At 35.5% G+C, this 24,355-nt stretch overlaps 1 protein-coding gene across 5 annotated transcripts in view; it reads left to right on the top strand.

Moving 5' to 3' along the window:
* TSPAN12 (tetraspanin 12) overlaps positions 1 to 24,355 on the top strand; it is a 73,241-nt gene that overhangs the window by 16,703 nt on the left and 32,183 nt on the right. For all 5 annotated transcript variants that reach the window (XM_039343970.1, XM_039343973.1, XM_039343971.1 and 2 more), the window contains 2 exons: positions 14,893 to 14,975; positions 17,158 to 17,293. In XM_039343970.1, coding sequence (XP_039199904.1) covers positions 14,893 to 14,975; positions 17,158 to 17,293 — 219 coding nt within the window. The remainder of the gene's footprint in view (positions 1 to 14,892; positions 14,976 to 17,157; positions 17,294 to 24,355) is intronic.

Raw genomic sequence — 24,355 nt, 5'->3', positions numbered from 1 at the left:
TATAAAGATAGGCAGGATAAAATTCCAATAAGAATATCGATTTTGATCATCTTTAGTTTGCCTTCAGAAGTTGTGGGTGCTTCATCATTGGAGGTTTTTAAAAAGAGAATGGACAGCCACTTGTCTGAACGGGTTGGTATATAAGGCCTCCTGCTTGAGCAAGGGGTTGGACTAGAAGGTCCCTTCCAGCTTTATTCTGAATTAACTAATTAAACCTCCACGTTGTCTTAGACCAGTGGTGGCGAACCAATGGCACGGGTGCCAGAGGCGGCACTCAGAGCCCTCTCTGAGGGCACGTGCGCCGTTGCCCCAGTCCTAGGCCTTCAGCTGGGTTTTATAAAACCTTTTCACTTTAGGCCTCCACCGCCATGTACAAAAAAAAAAAAAAAGGTTCAATCAGTCAATTTCAACTTCTTGCGGGAAAAAAAAGATCTTGCAAAGTTGGAATTGATTGATTGAACTTTTTGGTCTCACCCAGTCTGCTGTTACCACTTCAGCCATGCCCATCCAATTGGCCATGCCCACCCAATGGGCCACACCCAGCCAATGGGCCACACCCACCCAGCACTCAACAATGCATAAGTGGGCTTTGGGTTGCAGTTTGGGCACTCAGTCTCTAAAAGGTTCGCCATCACTGTCTTAGACTGAGGCTATTAAAGGTGTTCAAACTGTATGGCTGATTTTAGAGGCTTTGTGAATAAAATTAGGTAACAACTCTTTCCCTTTTCTGGAACATCTTCTTCAATCAATATTGAAGTGCACTGCCTTTGGTGCTATAGGCATCCAGGGGGAAGGGGCACTGAAAGCATGCATGCTGATATAAGGTACAAAGTCCATCAACATAGTATTTGTATGCTGATATTGTGCACTTGTCATTTTAGTACCGTTGTGATTTCCTTTGGACATTGCTGCTTAACGTTTAGACATTAGTTGAGTTTTTCTTACTTACAAAGAAGTGTAATTCTTTTGCAGCTTTATAACTTTCGATGACCACAGTCCTTTCATATTTTAGCCTATTTCCTTTTTTCTGATATAAAACTCAGTAAGAAGTACAGTATTCTGTATTTGGGCTAGGATCCTGGTCAAAATCCACATTAATTTTCTTTATTAGAATGCTGCTTGAATGAAACGGACCAGCTTTTTAAAAAGGAGCCCTATATCTTCTTAATGCCTTTTGTATGTAGGTAGGGCATGATTGCTTTCAGTTGGCAATATAGGAGATTAAAATTTCCACTGCAATTCATGGCATTATTTCTGATTAAACAGATTCAGCCTATAAAATTTTTGTGGGAATACAGGTCATTACTTCATTCCTTAGCCTCCTTTTTCAGTAAGAATTTCCCAATAAACTACTGAAGTGGTAACAAATGAATAAATATTTTCTTAGAATGATTAACTTTGGGCCATATTTGGGGCTATCTCCTTCCAGTAATTTTAGGGCAGCAGAAACTTCTGTAAATGGCAGATCTTTCCTCTGCAAAGTATTATAGCCCTGTTAACAAAGTCTTAAGTCTTCTCAGTACCATAGATAAAAGAAGAAAATAGAACTTTTTAAATTAAAGCTAAATGTTTCTGTAAAAGGTATATGAATTAATGAAATTATAACTTTTATAATGCTGTGATAATGGCTTTTTAAAATATACTTAATGACAAATTAGGCAAGTGTCTGATTTAAATTGAGCAAATGTAGCTTAAAAATCCATGGCTTCAGTGCTTTTTTTCTAAGGCAATTATGATAGTTGGTACATCAAGCAAAAATTTAACGCAACAGCTTGATGGTGATGAATATGTATTGTTTTGACGGTTTAAATGAAACCAGAAATTATTTGAGCAGTCATTTGTAACAAGTTAAAACAATATTGGCTACTGTTGTGTTTATTATATAGCATAATGGAAATGTATACAATATGTTTAGAACTTCACAGCACTGAAATGTTGACATTTTTAATAAAATGTAGCATTTGCAAAGAAAATGACAATCTATGTTCTCCTTACCGACTGAATATGAATTTAATTTATTTTGTTAAGCTTAGTTCTATCTCAGATGTCATGAGAGATAATTAACTTTCTGATATGGAAGTGCATAGCAAATTTTTATTATTAAAATAAATTCCATTGCAATGATTGTAGTTCATACAAAATGAATGCAATCCAAAGAAAGCTATCTCTTTATATTCCAATATAAAGACTTCTAAATGCAATAAGTGTAAGTATTTCAGGAGGACCATCTGAGCTAAACTTTGAATTTTTGATCTGACTTGTCCTGGGTATGATCATAGCTAAAGTTCAGCTTAAACAAGAGTTTCCTAAACTCTTCTGGGTGTTATTGAGGATTCCCTAGTGTGTGAATAGTAGGTTCCTGTATGCATAGAAGAGAATCTGAAGACCCTAATTTATGCTGTACTCAGATTAACCACAATTTGTGACCTAATTTACTACTAATTTAGGTTTGACTAAAGGTCAGATCATAAGGAATAAATTTGTATTTTGAGTAGTCAAGGAGTTGTGGTTCTGTTTTATTGGCATTGTTTAAAAATAGATCTCTGTGTGAAAAAGACATAATATTATGAAGGCTAATTTTTTACATAGGAGTTTGAGCTCTCATTGTAATAAATACCTGTTCTAATTTTAATTCTATGCTGATAAGGATGTGGCATTTGGCGATTAGGTTTTATCTTGTACATTTACCAAACTCCTGGAAAATTGTAGAGTATGTGGTATTGGAATACTTAGATGCAGACTAGACATTCATCTGGAAATCTTCAAAATTCAGTAGTAGGAAGTGTTGAGAAGAACAAATTATGTTGGAAGCACAGATGCTGTGTGGGCTGATGCTCCCCCCTTTCCCTTGCAGTCAAAAGCCAAAAGTGCATATTGAATATATAATCCAGATACCAGATGGCTTCCATTAATATGTCATCTTCTGCTGGGTAATAACCACATTCTTTTCTTTGGGGGAGGGGGTATTATCCAGAGTAATACATTTCTAGTGATCCATAATAGTCATAGCTATCCTGATACTGTCAAATAAATTTTAACAAATTCTCTAAATGAATGACTGTGGCTTCATGATGGGCCTTTGGTCTGATTCTTGTGTTCTCATCTCTAATTCCTGTGTTTCTGGATTAGCTGTTTAATTAGTTCCTCATTAATCATAGTATATCATAAAACAGTTATAATATTAAAATATATTAAAATATGTATACATAATATAAAATGTATAACCTCATAAAAGCATTTGCTATATATTTATTAAATGTATTTACATGCTGCCCAACTCACTATTATATAACCTCATAAAAGCATTTGCTATATATTTATTAAATGTATTTACATGCTGCCCAACTCACTATCATCTGATTCTAGCAGCTTATAACATTTATATATGGTAGTTCCAATTATTTTGATATTTTGTGGAGGCATTTATAAGTGTTTCTTGCAGAACACACATTATACCTCTGGTCCACAAGCTGCATTGGTTGCTGGTCTGTTTCCAGGTCCAATTCATGCTGCTGGTTTTGACCTCTATGGCGTAGGACTGGGTTATCTGAGGGACTCTTTCTACTTGATTGCATCTGCCCGTCCCACCACATCCAACAGAGAAGGCATGTTATGAGTTTAATCATCTAATGAGCTACACTGGCAGACTCTAAGCATTATGGAATGTCTTCCCCATAAACTGAGACTTGCTTTACCACTTACGACTTTCTAAAGGACCCTTAAGTCCTGGGAACCCTGGGGGACAGATGAGTCAGTTTGGTGGCTCCATTATTATTGATAAGGTGACCAATCGTCCTCTTTTAGGAAGGATAATCCTTCTTTTGTAAGTTCTGTCCTCTCTCAAAAAGTGTCCTCCTACATGTCCTCCTTTTCGATATTTGAAGACTAATCTGTAAATCTCCATATTCGATCGATGCTGATCTGAATTGTTACGTGTGATGTGGCGTATTTGTATTTGACATGATGATTCATCAAGGCTCAGTACAGTGTGGCGAGACACGATTATGAGATTCATGCGCTCCGCACAGGAGAATTGTTTTGAGAGAGTGCGCCGTGTGCAAGAGTGCGCCGCGTGCGAGTGGCTTTGTTTACTTCTTACCGAAACATGATGTGGTATACACACACGCATTAGACTCACTTCTTTCTCAGTGAATATTCAGTCATACACAGGTGAGCACAATAATTCACGTTTTATTAATTCATTATTTAATAATTTCCAAATATGTATAATTTTATTTAAAAGTTTATTTGCTTATGTTATTGTTTCAGTTTTAATAATTAATTTTATTTATTCATATATTTTTTCTTCAATTTATTTGTGTCCTCCTTCTCTTTGTAAAAAAGTTGGTTATTGACATCCCTTTGCCTAATACTAACTTTTTCTTTTTAGCTTTGGTTTTTATAGTTTTTAATATTTAATATTATATATTATAATATATTATAATAATTATATTGATTTGGTGTTTATTAACCATTTTTTAGTTTTGTTGCGTGCTGCCTAGAGTTATTTGCTTTCTAAGATAGACAGCTATATAAATTTGATAAATAAGTAAATAATAAAATTTTCTGTGAAAATAACATGGCTAAATGAAGCTATCCTCTTTTTTCATGAGATATTTGAATTATCTCTTTTGCATTCTTTTTTTTTTGAAAGATAAGCTTTCCTCTGTATTCTCCCTGTCCCAATCTAGTTTTTAGTGACTTTTTAAAAAAGTAAGAATCACTTATTATTTAAACTGATGGAAACTGTCTTACCTGGGAATGTTTAATTCCATCACTTTGACTAAAATGTCATTTTCTGACATGATAAATAGATCCTGGGATCGATTGGATGTAGATCTCTTTGATTTACTCTGTTTTTATACTAGAAACTCAAATTCAACTGTAGCAAAGATTAGGAAGGAAGAAGGGTCTTTCTCAGAACTTATTGTGTCCTCAATGTCGGTCTGAAATAGCACAACTGAACTGAGCTCTCACCACTGTCCACTTATGATTATCTCAAGCTATAGTACCTTGATTTAAACAGTCTAATTTAAATAGGGAAAGTAGGTTACTGTATTGTTAAGCAAATTGATTTCATCCATCCACATGATTGAGATCTACCAGTGGATCCCAGTCTACATTCTTCCTGATTTGAAAAGAAATATTTCTTTCTCAGCATGGGAAAGATTGCTAGTACAGGTAATCTGTGACTTACAACCATTTGTTCAGCAACCGGGATAAATGAAGGGGCTTCTGATCCATGGCTATAAGATTGCACCCCCCCCCCCCCCGGTCACATAATCAAACTCTGGCAGTCTTACCAAGGGAGCTGCAGCCCTGCATCTGGCTGTCTCCCTCCCGCATATGCATTTTTGGGCCCTGCCATCCTGCCTTGTAGGGAGGCAAGCAAAACTGAAATTATGCAACTTATCTAGCTTCCTTCTCTCCCGATTCTACACCAACCTTTTGAAGCCAGTGCTGATGTAAGAGGCTTTGCTCTTTTTGCTGCCTCATTTTTTTTTTTTGTAAAAAATTTTTATTTTCAATTTTGCAATACAATACAATCTTAAAAATACTTCAGATAAAAAATAAAACAAATTAATACAGACCATTTTCGGTATTGCTCATCCATTTCCCCCCAAACCGCATCCACCCTCTAACCAACTTACCTCTTTCCCTCTTCTTTCTCTTTCTCCCTCACCCCCTCTCCTCCACCTTCCTACTTACTTCTCACCTTCTTCTATCCTCTCACTCCGGATGCGGTCCGGGGGAAATACCCGAGCAACTCCTCTCTCCAAATTGAAACCTCAATATTATTATATACAATAAAAACTATTTCTACTTATCTGAACCACTAAAATTTCAACCCATCCTTCCCCCACCCCCTCCCCCACCCCCCTCCCCCCTGACTTCCCAGAGCTAAGTACAGGATTATACAAATATAGTGAACATAATCTATTTAAGTTTACTAATTATACAATAACCAAAATCATACTAACCCTTAACTCTCTTCAAACTTTAACATCATAAGTTTATAAACAAATTCATTACTCATAAAATAAATGAAACTTTGTAGTTCCATACTTCTTCTGAACATATTCTATCCATGTTCTCCAAACATTAAAATATCTCTCTTGTGAATGGTCCTTTAAATAAGCAGAAATTTTGGCCATTTCTGCTAAATTAGAAAACTTAAATACCCATTCTTCTAAAGAAGGCAGAGTATCCTTCTTCCAATATTGACCCACCAATAATCTTGCTGCTGTTATTAAATTCAACATTAAAATAGTTTCTTTAACATCAAAATCCACAAAAATACCCAAAAGAAATAACTGGGGAGTAAACTTAATCTTCCTTTTAAAAACCTTTTGAATGTTCCACCAAATCATAATCCAGAAGGCTTTAATATTTTTACAATCCACCAAACATAAAAATAGGGTGCATCCAAGCAAGCACATCTCCAACATTTAGGTTGCAGGTTCGAGTACATACAAGACAACTTTTTAGGATCCAGATGCCATCTATAAAACATTTTATAAAAATTTTCTCTCAAATTTTGAGCCTGCGTAAATTTAACATTTCTAATCCAAATTACCTCCCATAAGTCCAATGAAATCGGTTCCTGAATGTTCTGAGCCCATTTAATCATACAATCTTTTACCAACTCTGATTCCGAATCCAATTTTATTAACTCATTATAAATTCTTTTAATGTGGGCATGTTTCTGATCCTTAATCTGAATTACCAAATTTTCATCTACTAAAAGTAATTCCCACTTTCTTATCTAAAGTCCATCTCTCCAGTATTTGCATATATTGAAACCATGATTGTAAAATATTTTCTTGCCTTAGCACATCTGAAGACTTTAATTGCCAATCAGTACCCGACTAAATAAGTAACTCTTTATACGAAATATTATCAAAATTCACCCCCTTAGAAACCCCCTGAATTGCTTGTCCCCCAAATAGGTATTTTATAGTTTAATTTACAATAATACTTCTTCCATACTCGAAGTAAAGCATTTCTTAAAATATGTGACTTAAAAACCCAATCTACTTTCTTATCAAAAATTAAATATGCATGCCAACCATATAATAAATCCCAACCTTCAAGAGCAAGAATATTTTTATTTGTTAAATTAAGCCAGTCACTTACTAAAGTTAAAGTGGCTGCATCATAATATAATTTCAAATTAGGTGCTTTAAGTCCACCTCTTTCTCGAGCGTCTTGTAAAATCTTAAACTTTACCCTTGATTTCTTCCCACCCCAAATAAATTTATTGATACCCTTCTGCCACTCATCCAAATTAGCATCCTTTTTTAAAATAGGTATCATCTGAAACAAAAAAAGAAATTTTGGTAGAACATTCATCTTTACTACTGAAATTCTCCCCAGTAACGATAGTTGCAGTTTTTGCCAATCATTTAAATCTTTTTGAACTTTAACCCATAAGCGTTCATAATTATTCTTATACAATTTTCCATTAGATGTTGTAATATATACTCCTAAATACTTAACCTTATTGACTACTTCATAACCTGTTGCTTCAGCTATAAAATTTTTCCCCTTCATAGACATATTTTTCAATAATATTTTAGTTTTATTCTTATTCACCTTAAAACCAGAGACTTGTCCATACTGTGCTAAAATTTCAACCAAATCTTTGACCGAATCTGTAGGATGGGATAATGTCACAACCAGATCATCAGCAAAAGCTCTCAACCTATAATCAATCTTACTTATTTTTATTCCTTTTAATCTAGATGAATCTTGAATTTTAATAAGTAAGACCTCCATTGTTAATACAAATAACAAGGGGGATAAAGGACAACCCTGTCTTGTACCTTTTCCTATTTTAAATATGTCTGTTAATCCCTCATTAATTATAATTTGTGCCAATTGTTGCTGATATATGGCCTTGAGAGCACACAAAAATTTATCTCCAAAATTCATTTCCTCTACAACTTTCAATAAAAATTTCCAATCTAATTGATCAAAAGCTTTCTCAGCATCTATAAATATTAAAGCAGCAGGGATTTGGTTGTTCTTATCCAAATACTCTATTAAATTTGTCTTACATTATTTTTCATATATCTTCCCACTATAAATCCAGATTGGTCAGTATGAATCAATTGTTTCAAAACCTGCCTAGAATAAGATTGGTGCCTATCTGAAAAAAAGGTAAAATCTTTTTCCTCAATGTTCCGTTCTCTCCAAATGTCTCTAAGTTCCAGATCATCTTTTAAATAAAAAAAAAACTTTAGGAAGTCTTGCATGATTAGAAACTTTAGAAGAACCCTTCTTATCTTTGCTTGAGTCTAAAACACCATTCCAATCTCCCATCATAACTGAGTTATAATCCAAAGAAATTAATTTCTGGTGAATCATCTTATAAAAATGTTTTTGTTGTTGATTGGGAGCATATAATCCGACAAGGAGAGTTCTCTTTTCATTTATTAATAAATCAGTAATAACATATGTTCCTTCTGAATCAGAATCAATTAACTTCGGTGAAAGCTCCTTTCTCACATAAATAACTACACCTCCTTTTTTCTGCAAAGCAGAAGCTATGAAATGTATCCATAGCCGGGGATTAAACAAATATTTTTGATCTTTAGAAATAATATGAGTCTCTTGTAAACAAATAATATCATTTCTGTGTTGTTTCAAATAATGAAAGATTTTCTTTCTCTTCTGTGGTGAATTTAGCCCATTAACATTGCAAGTTAGAAGCTTTGCTATTCTTGGCAGGTTGAAGCCTTTGGAACAAAACCTCTAGATTTGCAGTCGATGACCTCTTTGGCCTTGCTCCTCCCACTGGTTCGAAGTAGACTGTGATGAAACTTCATCATCTACCTTTTGTTATTGTTGCTGTTGTTGTCTTTCTCTGTGTTTATAAGCAGCACGTGTAATTCTCTGTTCCCTTGGGTCTTCCGTTATTTGCAAATTCTGTTGCATAGATTCAACCAATAATTATTCTCCCAACAATGGCATTGAACCTACAGCCAACTGTGCTTCTACCTTACTCTCATCTTTTTTTGATCTTGGAGATGGTGGTGGCCTTCCTTTTAAAATAGTAACATAGAAATCTCTTGCTTTTGCAACTGTATTAAGACAATAACGTGTACCAACATAAATCACCACTATCCCCACAGGTATATCCCATCTAAATTGAATTTGTCGTTTCTTAAGTTCTTCAGCCAAAAAAGCAAAGTCTTTTCTTTTTCTGAGAATTTTAGAAGGTATTTCCTTTAAAACTATCACATCCTGAGCTGCAATCTAAAATCTTTGTTTATAGAAGGCCTGTATAATTTCATTACGAAGTGATTTTCTTGCAAAATAAACCACCACATCTCTTGGTAATTTTCTCTGTTTTGCAACCCACGAATTAACTCTGAAAATCTTTTCTATATCTCTCAACATTAGTTCAGGATCAATTTCCAAAATAGAAGCCAGTTCTGCTGCAATTTCTTCTTTCAAATTCTCCTGAACATTTCCCTTCAAGCCTCTTATTCTCAAAGCATACTCCATCTCTCTATATTGTGACATTATGATTTCATTCTGTGCTACATCCACATTATCTTCTATTTTTTCAACTCTATCTTGTAATATTTCAACATTACCAGCCACTTCATCCACCCGATCATCAATCTTTTCCACAAGGCCAGCAAGCCCTTGGAGTGCCAACACAATATCTTCTCTGACCTCATTATTTTTTTGAGCCAAGAGCTCTGCTGTTTTTTCCAGTGTCTTATCTAAAGCATCTTGTAAATCCTTAAGAGTAAGTGCCTGAGGTGGAGGCGAAGGTGGAGAAGGTTTAAGTTTAGGTTGTTGTACAGTCTGAGTTACTGGAGAGGCAGTTGAAATTTTAGGAAGAGAAGAAGGTCCAGGACGTTTTGAAGCCATTTTAAAAAGGAAAAAAAAGAAAGGGTTCCCCCCCTTCCTTTTTTCAAAAAGTAATAAAATAAAAATAAAGGAGAAGAAAAAGCAATTCCCCCTTAGACAAAAAAATAATTTCTTTAAGTAAACCAAGTCTGTTAGATTGTTAAAACTTTGTTGCCAATTGAAGATAGTAAATAGAAAGTAAAAAGTGAAAGTTCTCAGACAAAGAAAGTAACAAAGAAGCAGGATTCCTCCGCCATATTTCTTCACTCCAGTTGAAATAACAGGAGAAGATGTTTATTCACACTGAGTTAGGTTTAAAATAAAATCCAATTCTTATCTTCCTGACCGCTCTGTCTGCTTTAAGTTAACTTACTGTTTTCCTTTAAACTGCAGCAGTTGAGGCAGCGTCTAGCTTCGTTCTCCCAACGGAGAACAAAGGCGTCCAGGAAAACAGAGCAACACCCAGACTCCGAGGGAGCTCTCACTATTCGTCTCCTAGAAAAAAACTGGGAGACTTGTGAGGTTCTACTTCTATTTGGGCAAAAGCTCACCTTCCTCCCTTCGCCCGGGAGGAAAGTTTCAAGGCGCAAAACAGCTGATCGGCGCTGTTTTGCCGGCTTTTACGCTTCCCTGTGACGGACGGCTGTCAAATAGCCGCCATTGTCACCAGCGCAGCCACCGGAAGTCTTTGCTGCCTCCTTTTTGTTCCTTATCTACCATCTTTTTTGGGTCCAGCTTCTCCCATAGCCTTAATAAAAATGCTGCTGGAATTTGATTCCTTAGAGAATACCTTTTTTCTGTTAGTTTTGGTTTTGATTAAATGAATCTAAAATTAAAAATCAGATGAACAAGAAACCTGGTGGGTGTAAGATTAAATAGGTTTGTAGACAGAGGGCATGAGATCACACTGATCCATTACTGGTGTCATCTGTTTCTTTTGCCAAAAAGGAATTCCCTCAGCTCATTATAACCTACATGCAGGAGAATGAGATGCATGATTTTAATCTTGAATCTGCTCTATATACAATGTTGAGCGTTCAGTTTGCAATTGTTTTTTTTTTTTTAGCTTAATGTTTTTTCTAGTATCTGCAATTAAAAAGGTCTATAATTGTGGATCTCTGCTGATAAACATTTTGATGTAATATTTCTCTGGGCATTAAGATAGTAGGCATTAAGATGTGTATGTAGACATACAATATTGTTGCCCATCATATATTAGGGACACCAGTTCTAAGTGGTTAGTATTCTTGACCAATCAGATCTGAGAAAGTGTCATTTTCAGATATGGAAGCAATCAATGGAAAGTCAAATTTGAGATGATTCTTCTCAATTTTTTTATTCAACAACTTAGGAAATGTAATATGAAAAATATCAGCTAGAGATGTTTCTTGTTTAAAGTTGGTGTATTATTGGTGAAGTTTGAAATCATACCGATAGTCCTCATTTAACAACCGCTTATTCAGCAACCATTCAAACTAAATGAATAATAGTTACAACTGGTCCTTGGAGTTCCAGCTATCACAATGTCCTTGCGGTCATGTGATCATGACACTAGACACCTGTCTTGTGATTATGACATCACAGTGAGCTTCAGTCACATGATTGTAATACCTTCCCTACTGACTTCCCACTGGCAAATTAAAAAAGCCAGCAGGATATCAGAAGTCGCAGTTGTGTGAGATCTTCACTTAACGACCTATGTGGTCCTTGTTTAATGTTGGTAAGCAGGAAGTAAATGGCACAGTTATGTGACATTGTATTTTACAAGCATATTGTTTAGCAACAGCAATTCTGGTCCCAATTGCCATCATGCTATCTGTAATAAAACTAGATTATAGAATGGATGTGAAACTTACTCTGCTTCTTAGATTAGTGCTTCAGAGCAGTGCAACATAGGATTGATGCTGTGATTGATTCTGCCTTAAAAAGAGAATTTTATGTTTGTGATCCTGTGTACTCCGAGATACCATTTTGGAATCAAATGCAAGGTAATGTCCAGCCTATTTCCTGGCATCAACTGCTTATAATTAATTTGTCTGGGGAAGGTATAAGGGAAAACCTTTCTTGGAAATATGCCCATTTGAGTTTCATCTATGGTACTAGCCATGAACTTAGCATGGAGGCGCAAAGTGATTATAATCATCATACCGTGGTGGTTTTCAGAGATGCTTCTCTGCAAATAGCCTGCTGGTGAGGTTGGGTTTTATGGATTAGAGATAACAGTAGCAACAACAACAACAAACAACAACAATAATAAAAATAATATAAATAAAATAATAAACAAACAATAAATAAATAAATAAATAAAGTTGGAAGGGATCTTGGTGGTCTTCTAGTCCAACCCCCTGCTCAGGCAGGAAACCCTATACCATTTAAGACAAATGGCTGTCCAGTCTCTTCTTAAAAACTTCCAATTTTGGAGCATTCACAACTTCTGGAGGCAGGTTGTTCCACTAATTAATAATTCTAACTGTCAGGAAATTTCTCCTTAGTTCTAGGTTGCTTCTCTATTTTATCAGTTTCCATCCATTGTTTCTTGTCTTGCCTTCAGGTGTATAATAGCAGCAGATGATTGCTGCTACTCAGGGCTTTTTTTCTCATAGAACGCCCAGAACGGAGTTCCGACACCGTTTTTGGATGGAACCTTGTAGGGTAGGCAAGGTAGGTTTTATGACGTGTGTGAGTTCCGGCACTTTTTTTTTTTTTTTTTTTTTTAGAGAAAAAGCACTGCTGCTACTATACCCAGCTCCTTGCTATATATTGGCTTCCTTATCGGAACTGTTTGAGGCAGTGGCTGGGTTGGCAGCGAAGTTCCTCAGATTGATGGTACCAGGGGATTTTAATCTGCTTTTCTATATCGGGTCAATGGTAGCTTAAACGTTTATTCCCAAGACTGTGATGCAGTTTGACTAAAGTCTTGTTTGGTGTTTGAAATGAAGAGGCAGAGTTTGGCCTGATTTGAATTGAAATATGTTGTGATCCCCTCAGTTATGCTATGCTGTGGAATTTTTATGAGTTACTATGGGACTTTTGTTTTATGTTTTTCACTATATGTAAGCTGTGCAGACTCATTGTTGGATGAACAGCATCAACACATCAATCAATCAATCCATCAAAAAATAGTTGATGCTGCTTGATGATGGTCGCCATCTAAGGCAACTTAAACTGTTGCTTTTTAGGCATGTTCATTTTCAATTATCTATGGTTAGAACTGTTAGCTATCTACTGATGCCTGCACTTCCTCAGTCATGCCTCTTTCTCTTTCTTCTTGTTCTTGCTGCCTCTTCACCAGTCTACTTTTAGTACGCAAAGAGTAATCAAAATTGAAAATATCCCATTTGTCTTGGCCTCCCTCTGGTGGTTTGGTAGATGGGTCAACATCAAGTGGACAAATGGCCAGTGTTAATAACAGAATAACAGAATTGAAAGGATAATGGCAAGGAGAAAGCAAGCCAACTTTAGATAAAGAATTACTAAAAGCCATTTCTTTAAAGCAGCTTTCAGGTATGTGAACTTCAACTTTTAGAATTTCCCAGCCAGTGAGACCACTGCTGAGAAAGAGTTGAAATCCACAGTTTTAAAGGCCACTTACATATAAGTTAGAAAAGTTAGGCTTATGAACCTAGTGCCATTCATTCCTCAGTGACTCATCTGCAATCCTGTCTAGAATATGTGGAAAGCAAACCAACACTTCCTCAGAAACCACAAATATATGTTAGCTTTGCATACTTTAAAAATGGTTAAGTTATGTGCATAGATGTAAAGATTTTTGCACAGTAAAAGAAAAGATTTGCCCTCATGTGAATGGTGAGAGGAAAAGAGCTTCAGTAATTTCTGAACCACCATTTTCATGAAAGGAAAGATAGGCAATGGCTACTGTACTAGTGGACTAACTCTTTATTGACTAAATAATTCCGTCTGATATCTATCATAGCTGAAAGCCAACGGTGTGCCAAGGGAACATATTACATTTTGCATTTACAGAATTCTGTCCTATGAATTTATGATATATGCTACTAAATATGATATTTGCTCACCCATCAGCTTGGCTCTTCTCATATTTGCATCACCACTGAATGGAGTGAAGAGTAAACCTAGCAGCATTGTTAAAGATGCTTGAAATATTATCCCGGATTACATTGTCAAAATGATGCTGCAACTGAAACCCTTTTGCTAGTTCAGGATAGAATATGATACAGTTTAACTACTTGTGAGAGACTCAACATAACTCTTTATATTTATGTTTATTTTTTCTTAAGGCAAAACACCAGGGAAGAGTGAAGGGAAGATGTGATTAATCTAGGAATATCTGCCTCTTGCTTTCCTCTAAATGTGGGTGTTATCTCTGTTGTGCCTAGGGAGCTAAATAAACCAAACAGTTAATGTCTATTCCTGATTTTCAGTAGGCAGCTCATTACCCATGTCTGATAATGAAACTATGGGTTTTAGATTTTGCCAACTTTCAGCCTTACAACAAATGTTGATTTTTTTTTTAAAGTAGCACCCATAATCTAGTTATCATGAGTTGGGTCTTTATTTTGCTTCAAACAGAAATGTTTTTTTCCTCCATACATCCTTATTTAAGAATGACTTTCCTTCTTTTGGGGAAGTAATCTTACAATTATGCTCTCATAATTGCATACACATAGGGGGACTGACAGCTTCTTTCACAGACAGCTGGCTTTCTATCCCAGTACCTTGTGGATTTCTGTTATGAAATCTCTGCTGATGAATTAATCTTACCACAAGCAGAAAAATAAAAGCTCAAAGCTTATTCTTGTCCCTGAGATGTGCACTTCTAAGAAAACCAGCTAAGACTGAAATTGTTCCAGTGAGAATTTTTCTCTGAGTATTAATAAATTAAAGAAGAGCAGAGTGCTGAGAAAGGACTGTACTTAATGATACATCTGCTTTGCCATTAAGTAGAGAATTTTTAATGTAATAGTATGCTGCTTATAATATTGTTTTAATAACTAAGCTTGCTCTATCTTATATTTGCTAAACAAAATCCCTATTTTATTTCAGTTGATGTCCATCACTGTGTTATGTGTCTCTGCCTGGATGAGAGACTACTTGAATAATGTTCTTACTTTAACTGCAGAAACAAGGTAGGCATGTCCAATCAGTTTAACTGGACTATCTGTGCAGAAGGATCCAGCAAAGATATGGAGCTATTTCTCCAAAGAGCATTCCATACTCCCAGTATCCCCTGTCCAAAGTCCTTGATTCCTGCCAAGGTTTACACCATTCCTGATACTATTTTCAATCTTGTTTTAATTTTTAAAATAAACAAATGGGAAGCTTGCATGCAAGAAAGCAAAATATCAACTCCAAGCATAACCAGGAAAGCTTCTGGGCTCTGCTGACATCTCAAAGGCATTTGTAATGGTCTGTGAGAAGGGCTTTGGGAGACAGAAGAGGAGCTACACACTGGAAAATTTATAAAAGATATCTCAATTCACAGAAGGTGGAGGGTTGGGAAGGAACACCGCCCCCCCCCCCCAGTGTTCTGGAGTGTAAAAGGAAGGCAGGGGAATAATAGTTTTGCAAGATTCTATTAATGCAGTGTTTCTCAATCTTGACAATTTTAAGGCATGTGGACTTCAACTCCCAGAATTCTGGGAGTTGAAGTCCACATGCCTTAAAATTGTCAAGGTTGAGAAACACTGTATTAATGTGATCTTATAATAGAGCTTGAACTCATAGTTGCACTTCTTGTCTCATTTGCCTTTGAAGCCTAACACATTTCTAGGCACTGAAAAGTAATAGTGAGATGCAGCCCAAGTTTCTGCTTAGCACTGTGCTTATCTCCCCCACACAGACAAAAATGAGGTAAGATGGTAGAGAGCATCCTGGGATGGTAGAAGGAATGGTGAGATAAATTTTATGATTGGCCATGCTTATTGCAACTGCCATGGACTGCAGAAATCTGGAAAGACAGTAGATGGAATCAGAGTGATACAGAACACTTCAACTCTCTTCTCCCATTTAGTGACTGAAAGTCAGTTCTGGTTTTGGAAAGCCCCACTGTGCCCAGGATGGTAGCATGTTTTAGGAGGCATCCATAACTCATTCTTAAAATTCCAGATACACTTATTGAGCCAAAGGGTTGACCTCTTGTTCCTTATATCATAAATCTCAGGGTCCTTTCAGATAAAGGCTTCTTAATATTCCTACTTAAACCATATTTTAATTTTTAATGAATAAGTTAAAGAGATTAAAACAAGAAGGCAAAAGACAAGGATTTAGAAAAGGTAACTCTAAGACAGAAGTTTTACTTACAATGCAGTTACAACAGCAGATGTTCCAAGTAAATAAGAGTTTCTTAGTAGGTAGAACATGTCCTTTTTAAAAACCACATACCTGCAATGAAATCCTGCTTCATATTGTCTGTGATGTATTTGGCACTTACCCATCATAGCCTTTTGATCTGTGATCTTCTGAATCTCCTCCTGCATCATTTCAAATTGTCAAAGTCTTATTTTTGTCATTTATGTAGGACATTCATTTACTCTGCTGTAATTTGTTCTACAAAACTGAGAAGGCTGTATTTGCTACACACAGGAGCAAACAGTATTGCATCCTATATCATTAAAATAATGTGCAATTTGACTCCAAATCTCATCTATCAACTTTCTAAAGGTTGCTAGACAAATACCTTGGAAAAGCATGAGGTATTGGTAAAAGTCCTTCCTGAGAGATTTATTTAGTGTGCTAATTAGAGAAATATACTACCTCTAAGCAGGGAAATTCTGTTGTGACCAATTGCTAAGAAGAAATTCAAGAAAATTATTAGCTCAATTTTCCCTCACATCTGTGGACCTGAACTGCATTTCCAGAAGCAAAAAGTAAAATCTGTTGTACACATGTACCGGTATTTCTGATAATTAAAAGAAGAGTAGTGAGAACTGGGATTATTCCCAGAACAAATTCTCAGTTTATTTAATATTCTGTTTCTTGGGAGATTTCATTTATCTCATACCTTATTCAATTTGCTTATCTCAAAGCAGTTTGATGTACACAGTGCAGATTTTAAATTGATGTAGCAGTGTGAGTTGCTATTCCAAAGCTAATTGCTAAATAATGAATGCAAGCAGCTTTTGATATAGATAGATAGATAGACAGACAGACAAATTCGGTTTAGAAAGGGCATTGCCACTTGATAACAGAATCTTTCTAATAACAAAATAATTTATGCATTCTTTCCCCAGAAGAATACTATTTTATAAATTGCTTTGTAGGAAAGCTGGGCTCTACTCTATCAACTTGATCTGTTTCATTTGTTTTCAGAGTGGAGGCGGCAGTTGTGTCTACTTATTTTCCAGTTGTCCATCCAGTCATGATTGCAGTCTGCTGTTTCCTTATCATTATTGGAATGCTGGGATATTGTGGAACAGTGAAAAGAAACCTTCTCTTACTTGTATGGGTAAGATTTCTTTTTATTCATTGATGTATCATATAATGTTCAATTGAAGAAATGTTATGTGGGTTCAGCTCTGTGTGTATATGTGTGTGTGATTTAAAAAATAGCTTGTTCATAGTCATGGCCATTAAAAACAAGTGCCCTAGTCTTAGAGGTATGAAAGTTTTAGAGGTTCAAGGGCTTGCCTTGGTTTTGTAAACTGGGGCTATGCTCCAGTAATCAGAGGGTTCAGGATGTTTAAGGTCAGAAAATCTACAACATTCAAGGCCCAACATTTGGCCCTTCCAAATTTTCTTGGTCCCCCTCTCCCATCCAAGAAAGGCCCAATTATTTGGTCTACCCACATTGGAGCTATGAAAAGCATGCTGATAACCAACTTGTGGATTAAGCCATGTTCTTTGCTCCCAATTCAGATTTTACCAAGGCAGGTACCAGCCTACAGGAATAAGATTTAATTATTTATTTATTTTTCATATTTGTGAATTGCCCATCTCCTTCAAAGAGGAACTCAGGGCAATGTACAATAAAATGTCAGAATATAAAAACAATAGGTAAAATTTAAAATATTAGGATTATAATTTTGAAATTATTTTTAGAAGGAGACAAAAATAATTAAGACCTGTTAAAATTAATTAAAAAGGCAAAGATGGGGCTCTTGGGCCACCAACCAGTCCCACGACTGCGTGCTTCTTTGGGCTCCCCATGTGAGGCTACAGCATATGTTTTAACTTCTTTTCAGGGGGAGAGGGGGGGCTGCCTCACCTCCAGGGGGAGAATGTTCCATAGGGTGGGGGCAACAGATTATCAGACTTTTACCAAGGCCCATAAGGTCCAAGTGAGTTCATTACCGCATTTCAAAATTTGGTTAGTCTTGCTTGCCCTCCATGCTCTTTAGTTGGGACACTCTAAGCAAGAACAGTAATAAAACTAGAAGAAAGCACAAATATAGCTTGCATTTGATTTACTTTTTTCTTTGATCAGCAATGCATGCTGAAAAAGATCTTTAAAACAGTAGTTGATTACAGACAAAAGTAAGAGTCAGCAGGGTTTGCTGGCTGCAAAAAGAAGAAGATGACGACAAAGGCAATTTTAAGCTGTATTAACAAAAGTTGTTTTCAAATCATGGAAAGAAATAGTTCCACATAATTCTGCAGCAGTCAGAATCCAATCCCTTCTATGACAAGCCCTCCAAAAATTTTAACCCGGTAGGTTTTTCTGCTTTTGAAAGTCTCAGAATAATGTTTTGTTATATAGCATTTTGCAGGGCACTGAAAAAACAACAAAATGAACCAATGGAGTTTAGTTCTTTCTATTTTTTTCTCTTTTGTTTATTTGGAATGCCAGTGAAGGAAAAAAAAATCCTAGTGATTGCTCTTTAACACAATCTAGAAGTAAACACATGTACTGTGTGTAGAGCAATCAAACTTCATTAAATCAAGCCTAGACATTCCTGAAGCTGTTAATCAAAGATATTTCACTCTCAGGAGCCTGAAAACTAGTTCTTGCTGGCTCAACTGATAAGCAAAAAAATAAATGATCTTTTCCTAAATACACTGCATTTCTTGACTAATTGTTAAATAAGCTGTTTACTGTTGTAATGTGGAGAGTGCAAACAGGAATCAATAATGCATTCATCACACTAATAAAATATAGTAGCTCAGAGGATGAGCTTATGTAAAACCAGATGAACTGAAAGATAAGGAAATCACAGTGAAATATTAAGACTTTTCCACCCCTTTTATTTTCATTCTTGGTTTTTTTTTAGAATTGAAGAGTTAGAGCACCTATTAAATTGAATGTACTCCAAATTTTAATCCTTCTCATTTAATTCAATAGACAATAAATGACTTTCAGATTTTTTCCTTAAAAGACAAAATATGCCAATCATAATACAAATATAGGCTAACCATATCATATCTAGTATAGCGCAGTATTCTATGACCTACATAAGCTTCCCGGTAAACCATATAGGAAACACAAGATGTGAACAAATTCTACTATATTGTAAGACTACATTAAAAAAAATCTTGCAAGTCTGAAGGCACAAATTTCCTGCCTCCACTTTTAACTGTTTGATCTATTAGGGTGGGCCCTTCCTAAGTTTCTTTCTCTGACTCTTAAGCAACTAGGGATTCCTGTCTCTCTTGTCTGATTGTTTCCTCAGCAGTATCTCGTCCTCTCTTTACCCAAGGTCATTTATACATTCATTTCAGTGATAAAAAGTAATGTACTATGGACAAGTGAAAAAGATAGAGAGAGAGGAGAAGATACAGGTAGTCCTTGGTTTATGACAGCATTTGGGATCAGAATTTTCATTGCTAAGCAGTGTGGTTATAAAGGCCATTGTTAAGCAAGGATGATGCAGGTTATTAAGCGAGGATCTTATGTGATCACAAACTTACAACTTCCTGAAAGTTAACTTTGGTGACTGCAACTTGCTGCAATGTTATAATTGCAAACCAGACATTCATCACTTGGCTCACAGTGACATGACTGCAGGGATAGTGTGGCAATTGGAATGATAAGGACTGTATAAGAGTCATTTGTTCAGCCCTTTCATAACTTTGAATGGTTGCTAAATGAATGATTGTCACTTGAAAATTATATGTATTGTTGGAGACAATTATATGTATTGTTGGGAAAATCAACGAAAATACTTTAAGAATAGCTCCAAATTCTGAAGTGTGTTAAGAAGAGTAGAGGCAGACCCCGAAGAAGATGGAGAGACAGCATTAAAGACAGCATCAGTTAACAGTGATTGAGGCCACCACAAGAGAAAGAGCCAGAACTTTGTATCTCCCTCAACACGCAAAACAGTAAAAGAGGAAGTAAATAAGAAGTTAAGAGAAATGCTTCAGTTAAGAAATGATTGTTTACAGTGGACAAATCTGTTGCCTTTCCTAGTACAGTGTACTATATTTGAAATTTGCAACATTATAATGGGAATATTTTTGAACATTGAAATCACATTGCTGATGCTGTCATACATTAATTACTATGATCAAAAAATCAGAGAAAATATAGCAGTCATAAAATATAAAACAATTATTAGAAGATAAACTGATATATTTTCTCAGTGTGCTAGTAGCCAACTTATGATTGCCCCTTTTCTCTAGACAATCATATGTCATACAAAAACTTCTTTAGTTTCTTGTGATATTTTTTATAAATACAAGGCTAAGTAAGAGGCATAGTTTGAAATATGGTAACCCTTGCTTACTAACTGCCTCATGCTGCAACTATTCAAAATTATGGTACTAAAAGAACTCTCTGCAGTCAGTCTTCACCTTTACAACAGTCATAGCATCCAGCAGTCATGTGACAGTCATTTGTTTGCTTTATAACTGGCATATATTTAGTGACTGTTGCAGTATCCTATGGTCATGTCATTGCCATTCACATGCTTTGCAACCACCTTGCAACAAACAGGGTTAACAAATTCAGCACCGGTGCTTAGTGACTGAATTGAATAGAATGAGATCACACAGATGAAATTTGGGGGCAAAATGACATTTAGTGCCGTGATTATTTTTAGGATTTTACTTCATAAATAAGGAAGGGTATTGAACCAGAAGGTAAATCTCTCATATTTCCATACTGTTCATTTCTTATACCAAATAATGTGAAATCATGCTGTGATAATTTGACTGTTTTGCCACTGAATTAGAACGACATGTGATGTCAGCTTGTGTGTGGGAATGTATGTAGAATTGAGGACAGTTATGGAGGTGAGTTGCCTTCTAGAGACTTACCAATTCTCACCCCACCTCCTTAAAAACGAAAACAAGGAGGAAAGGGGAGGAGATATTATAGTCCATTGGAAAACTATTTAATGGAGCTAGAGTCCCCAAGATTGTCATGTAGGGTCTAATATTGTCACTTTCCGCATCTGTTAATTCTTGTGAAACCTGTGATATTAGAATTGGGATCTAATACTTTGGAAGACCGTACACGTGAAATGCTCTACTGAAATGCTAGACAAGACACGTAATATTTATGGAAATGTATTCAACATGTATGGTACTAGGTTATCTTTGTTTTGTGCTTCCTTAAATCTATGAAACTAAAGCCGTGTAGGGCCAAAAATAAGGAAGGAAGGGAGGGAGTCTCATATATAGCCTCCAAAACACAGTTCTTTTAACACACCAAGCTACATTTTCCAAGACATTTGGAAGAAAAAATTGTTACACAATATTCTGAGAATGACCCAATTTAAAACAGAGCCACTTTTTTTAAGGCTGCTTGCCTAGATATTTCTGTCTGCCATCTAATATTGTTCAAAATGACCAAGAGATCACAAAAGCAATTAGTCAATTAAGAGAATGGCTAACTATAAACCTGGCCTAATTATTAAAGAGTTTAGCATATATTCAACATTAAGCTTTATGTTGAGGAGTATAAATATCAGGCTTTGGGGTTTTAAAGGTTTTATTTTTTCTTTACTTTTCTCTGAATTGTCTTTTCCATAAGACTTTTGCAAAATGCATTGTCAGAACCACTAATGTTTTGTCTGTTTAATGAATTTTTTAGCATAAGCCTTGTTAATTTAATAGGAGAATATGTTGAAGCAGTAGAGTGAAATATAGTTTAAATTGCTGACCACATAATTAATAATTTCTTAATTTCTGCAATGTTAAGCTTTATGAACATCTGTGAATTAATTTTACTATTGCTATGAAATTGAAATAGTACAAAGAACAGGTTTATAGTTCTGTTTTCCTTTTTATTATTTTTAGCAGATCTAAAAATAAAAGCAAATGGGATAAGCAGGGTAATAATGGTAACTCCCTTCTTTTACAGGACAATTTTGTGTTGTTTGTTTTTCTCACTAAGATGCTCTGGTGTTTAAGATAATGACATTTCAATAGAAAATTAAAATCTCAGAGTATAAAATATGCTATCCGTGCTGGTGGGGGTCAGCCCTTCAAGCTTCAGAGAATGATTAAACTTCCATTTAATTCAATGAGAATATGGTCATGGATGGCTTTTTCAAGATTAGCTCATCTCAGAACAATCTATTTTTCTGAATATTAAATATTATAGACAGCAATAACTGTTTTCTATTATGTAGCAGCAACATTCTGATAATAGCACAAAATCCTGCACTGTAAAGTGAGACAATCACATGAATATCATTACTAATTTCTTAGTTTTTTTTCTGTGATTTGATTTATCTAATATAGGTACTCTTTCTGTAATCTTGGGCTCTTTTTGTATTGCACCGATAAAGCTCTTTTAAAATAATTTTTCTACTTTTCATTCAATTCTATGGCTTCATGTCTCTCATTCTTGGTATTTGTGTGATGATGAATTGGGAACTATTTTAGCTAGCTTTCACAATTGCTCTCTTCTAAGGAAAGTACCAAGTTTTTACTTCTATACCTATCCCTAGTACACTACTTATCATGACTGTAGAATCTTCATTTTATTTATCTGAAATTTGCTATGTATATTATACACAAACTGTTTTTATGCTGAATCCACCTTTAAATGAATTCAGTCTCAACTAATAACACTGTGCAAATCTTTAAAAACACAGATTTTAAAGAATTATGGCTAAAAAATTCCATCGGTTTTCAGTGTTGTTTTGCAGTCAGTTTGGTATAGTGCTTAAGGTGCTGGCCTAGAAACCAGGAGACTGTGAGTTCTAATCCTATCTCTGGGCACAACCCAACCCAACACACTTCATAGGGTGGTGGTTGTGAGGAAATTAGGAGGAGGAAGGAGTACGAGGAATGTTTGCCACCTTAAATTAATTATAAAGTAATAAAGACATGAGAAAAATCTAATAAAATAAATTTCATCCCAACCTATTTGTCCTATGGATTTTGTCTCATTGGGTGAAAGCAGAAGTGCAATGGAGCCATTTATGCATTTATTTTTGCCGTACTGGACTAGATAATAAGAGAATGAAAGTCCCTTTTTCCAATCATTACATGGAACTGAGTACAATACAAGTTAAAATGAAGAAAGAGATGAATTGTTTCCAAAGATGGGCAGATTGACTATGCACAACTCCAACTGATACAGTATTAAACAAAATGGCAAAACTTGATGGAATCCATACTTCTGACCATGTTGACTTGTTCTAGATACAGAAGTGGTCTATATTCCTCAGTGGAATGGAAAATGACATTTTTCATATGATGAGAGACATAATCATTCTGTATCCATTTGCATATATTACAGAGTTGAGCAGGGCTCTGATTAAGCTTTGAATGTGTTCTCTCAATATTTTTAACATTTTAATTAGACAATAAAAGTAGGTGTCATTGTGTGATAAAAACTGTGAAAGTCTTATAGGATTTTTTTCTTAAAAGTGGCATAAGAAAGGAGAGTTTTGTTGTACCTAACAGAATAGAATACAGAATAATAGAGTTGGAAGGGACTTTGGAGGTCTTCTGGTCCAGCCTTCTGCTCTAGCAAGAGACCCTATACCATTTCAGACAAGTGGCTGAAAAACCTCCACTGATGAAGCACTCATAATTTCTGAAGGCTAGCCATTCCACTGCTTTATTGTTCTCACTGTTAGGAAGTTTCTCCTTAGTTCTAGGTTGCTCCTCTCCTTGATTAGTTTTCATCTTTTATTTCTTGTCTTGCCTTCTGGTGCTTTGGAAAATAGATTGACCCCTCTTCTTTGTGGCAGCCTTTCAAATATTGGAACATTGCTATCATGTCGCCCCTAGTCCTTCTTTTCTCTAGATTAGCCATACCCAATTCCTGCAACCTTTCTTCATATGGTTTAGTCTCCAGGTCCCTAATCGTCTTAGTTGCTCTTCTCTGCACTCTTTCTAAAGTCTCAGCATCTTAGAAAAACCACTTAGGAACCTATCTCAGAGCTGCTAATACAGATCTCTTCAATAATAGCCTTTATTAGGAAAATTGGTGAAAAATAAATCTTTGGCAGATAAGCACTGGCAGGGCCTTACTGAACAGATGAAAGATTCTTACTTTAGTCTTGGCCATTGTACAGTGAATCTGTAAATTGACTTGCTTTTGTAATAAGCCAGACAAAAAATAAGTAATAATTTACTGTATTAATTTTTAGGCTCTCTTATGATTGGA

Source organism: Crotalus tigris, unplaced genomic scaffold, assembly GCF_016545835.1.
Source record: "Crotalus tigris isolate CLP2741 ecotype Arizona unplaced genomic scaffold, ASM1654583v1 scf7180000017883.2314494, whole genome shotgun sequence".
NCBI lineage: Eukaryota > Metazoa > Chordata > Lepidosauria > Squamata > Viperidae > Crotalus > Crotalus tigris.
Note: the sequence above shows the minus strand (reverse complement) of the source record. Positions and strands in the feature narration are given on the sequence as shown.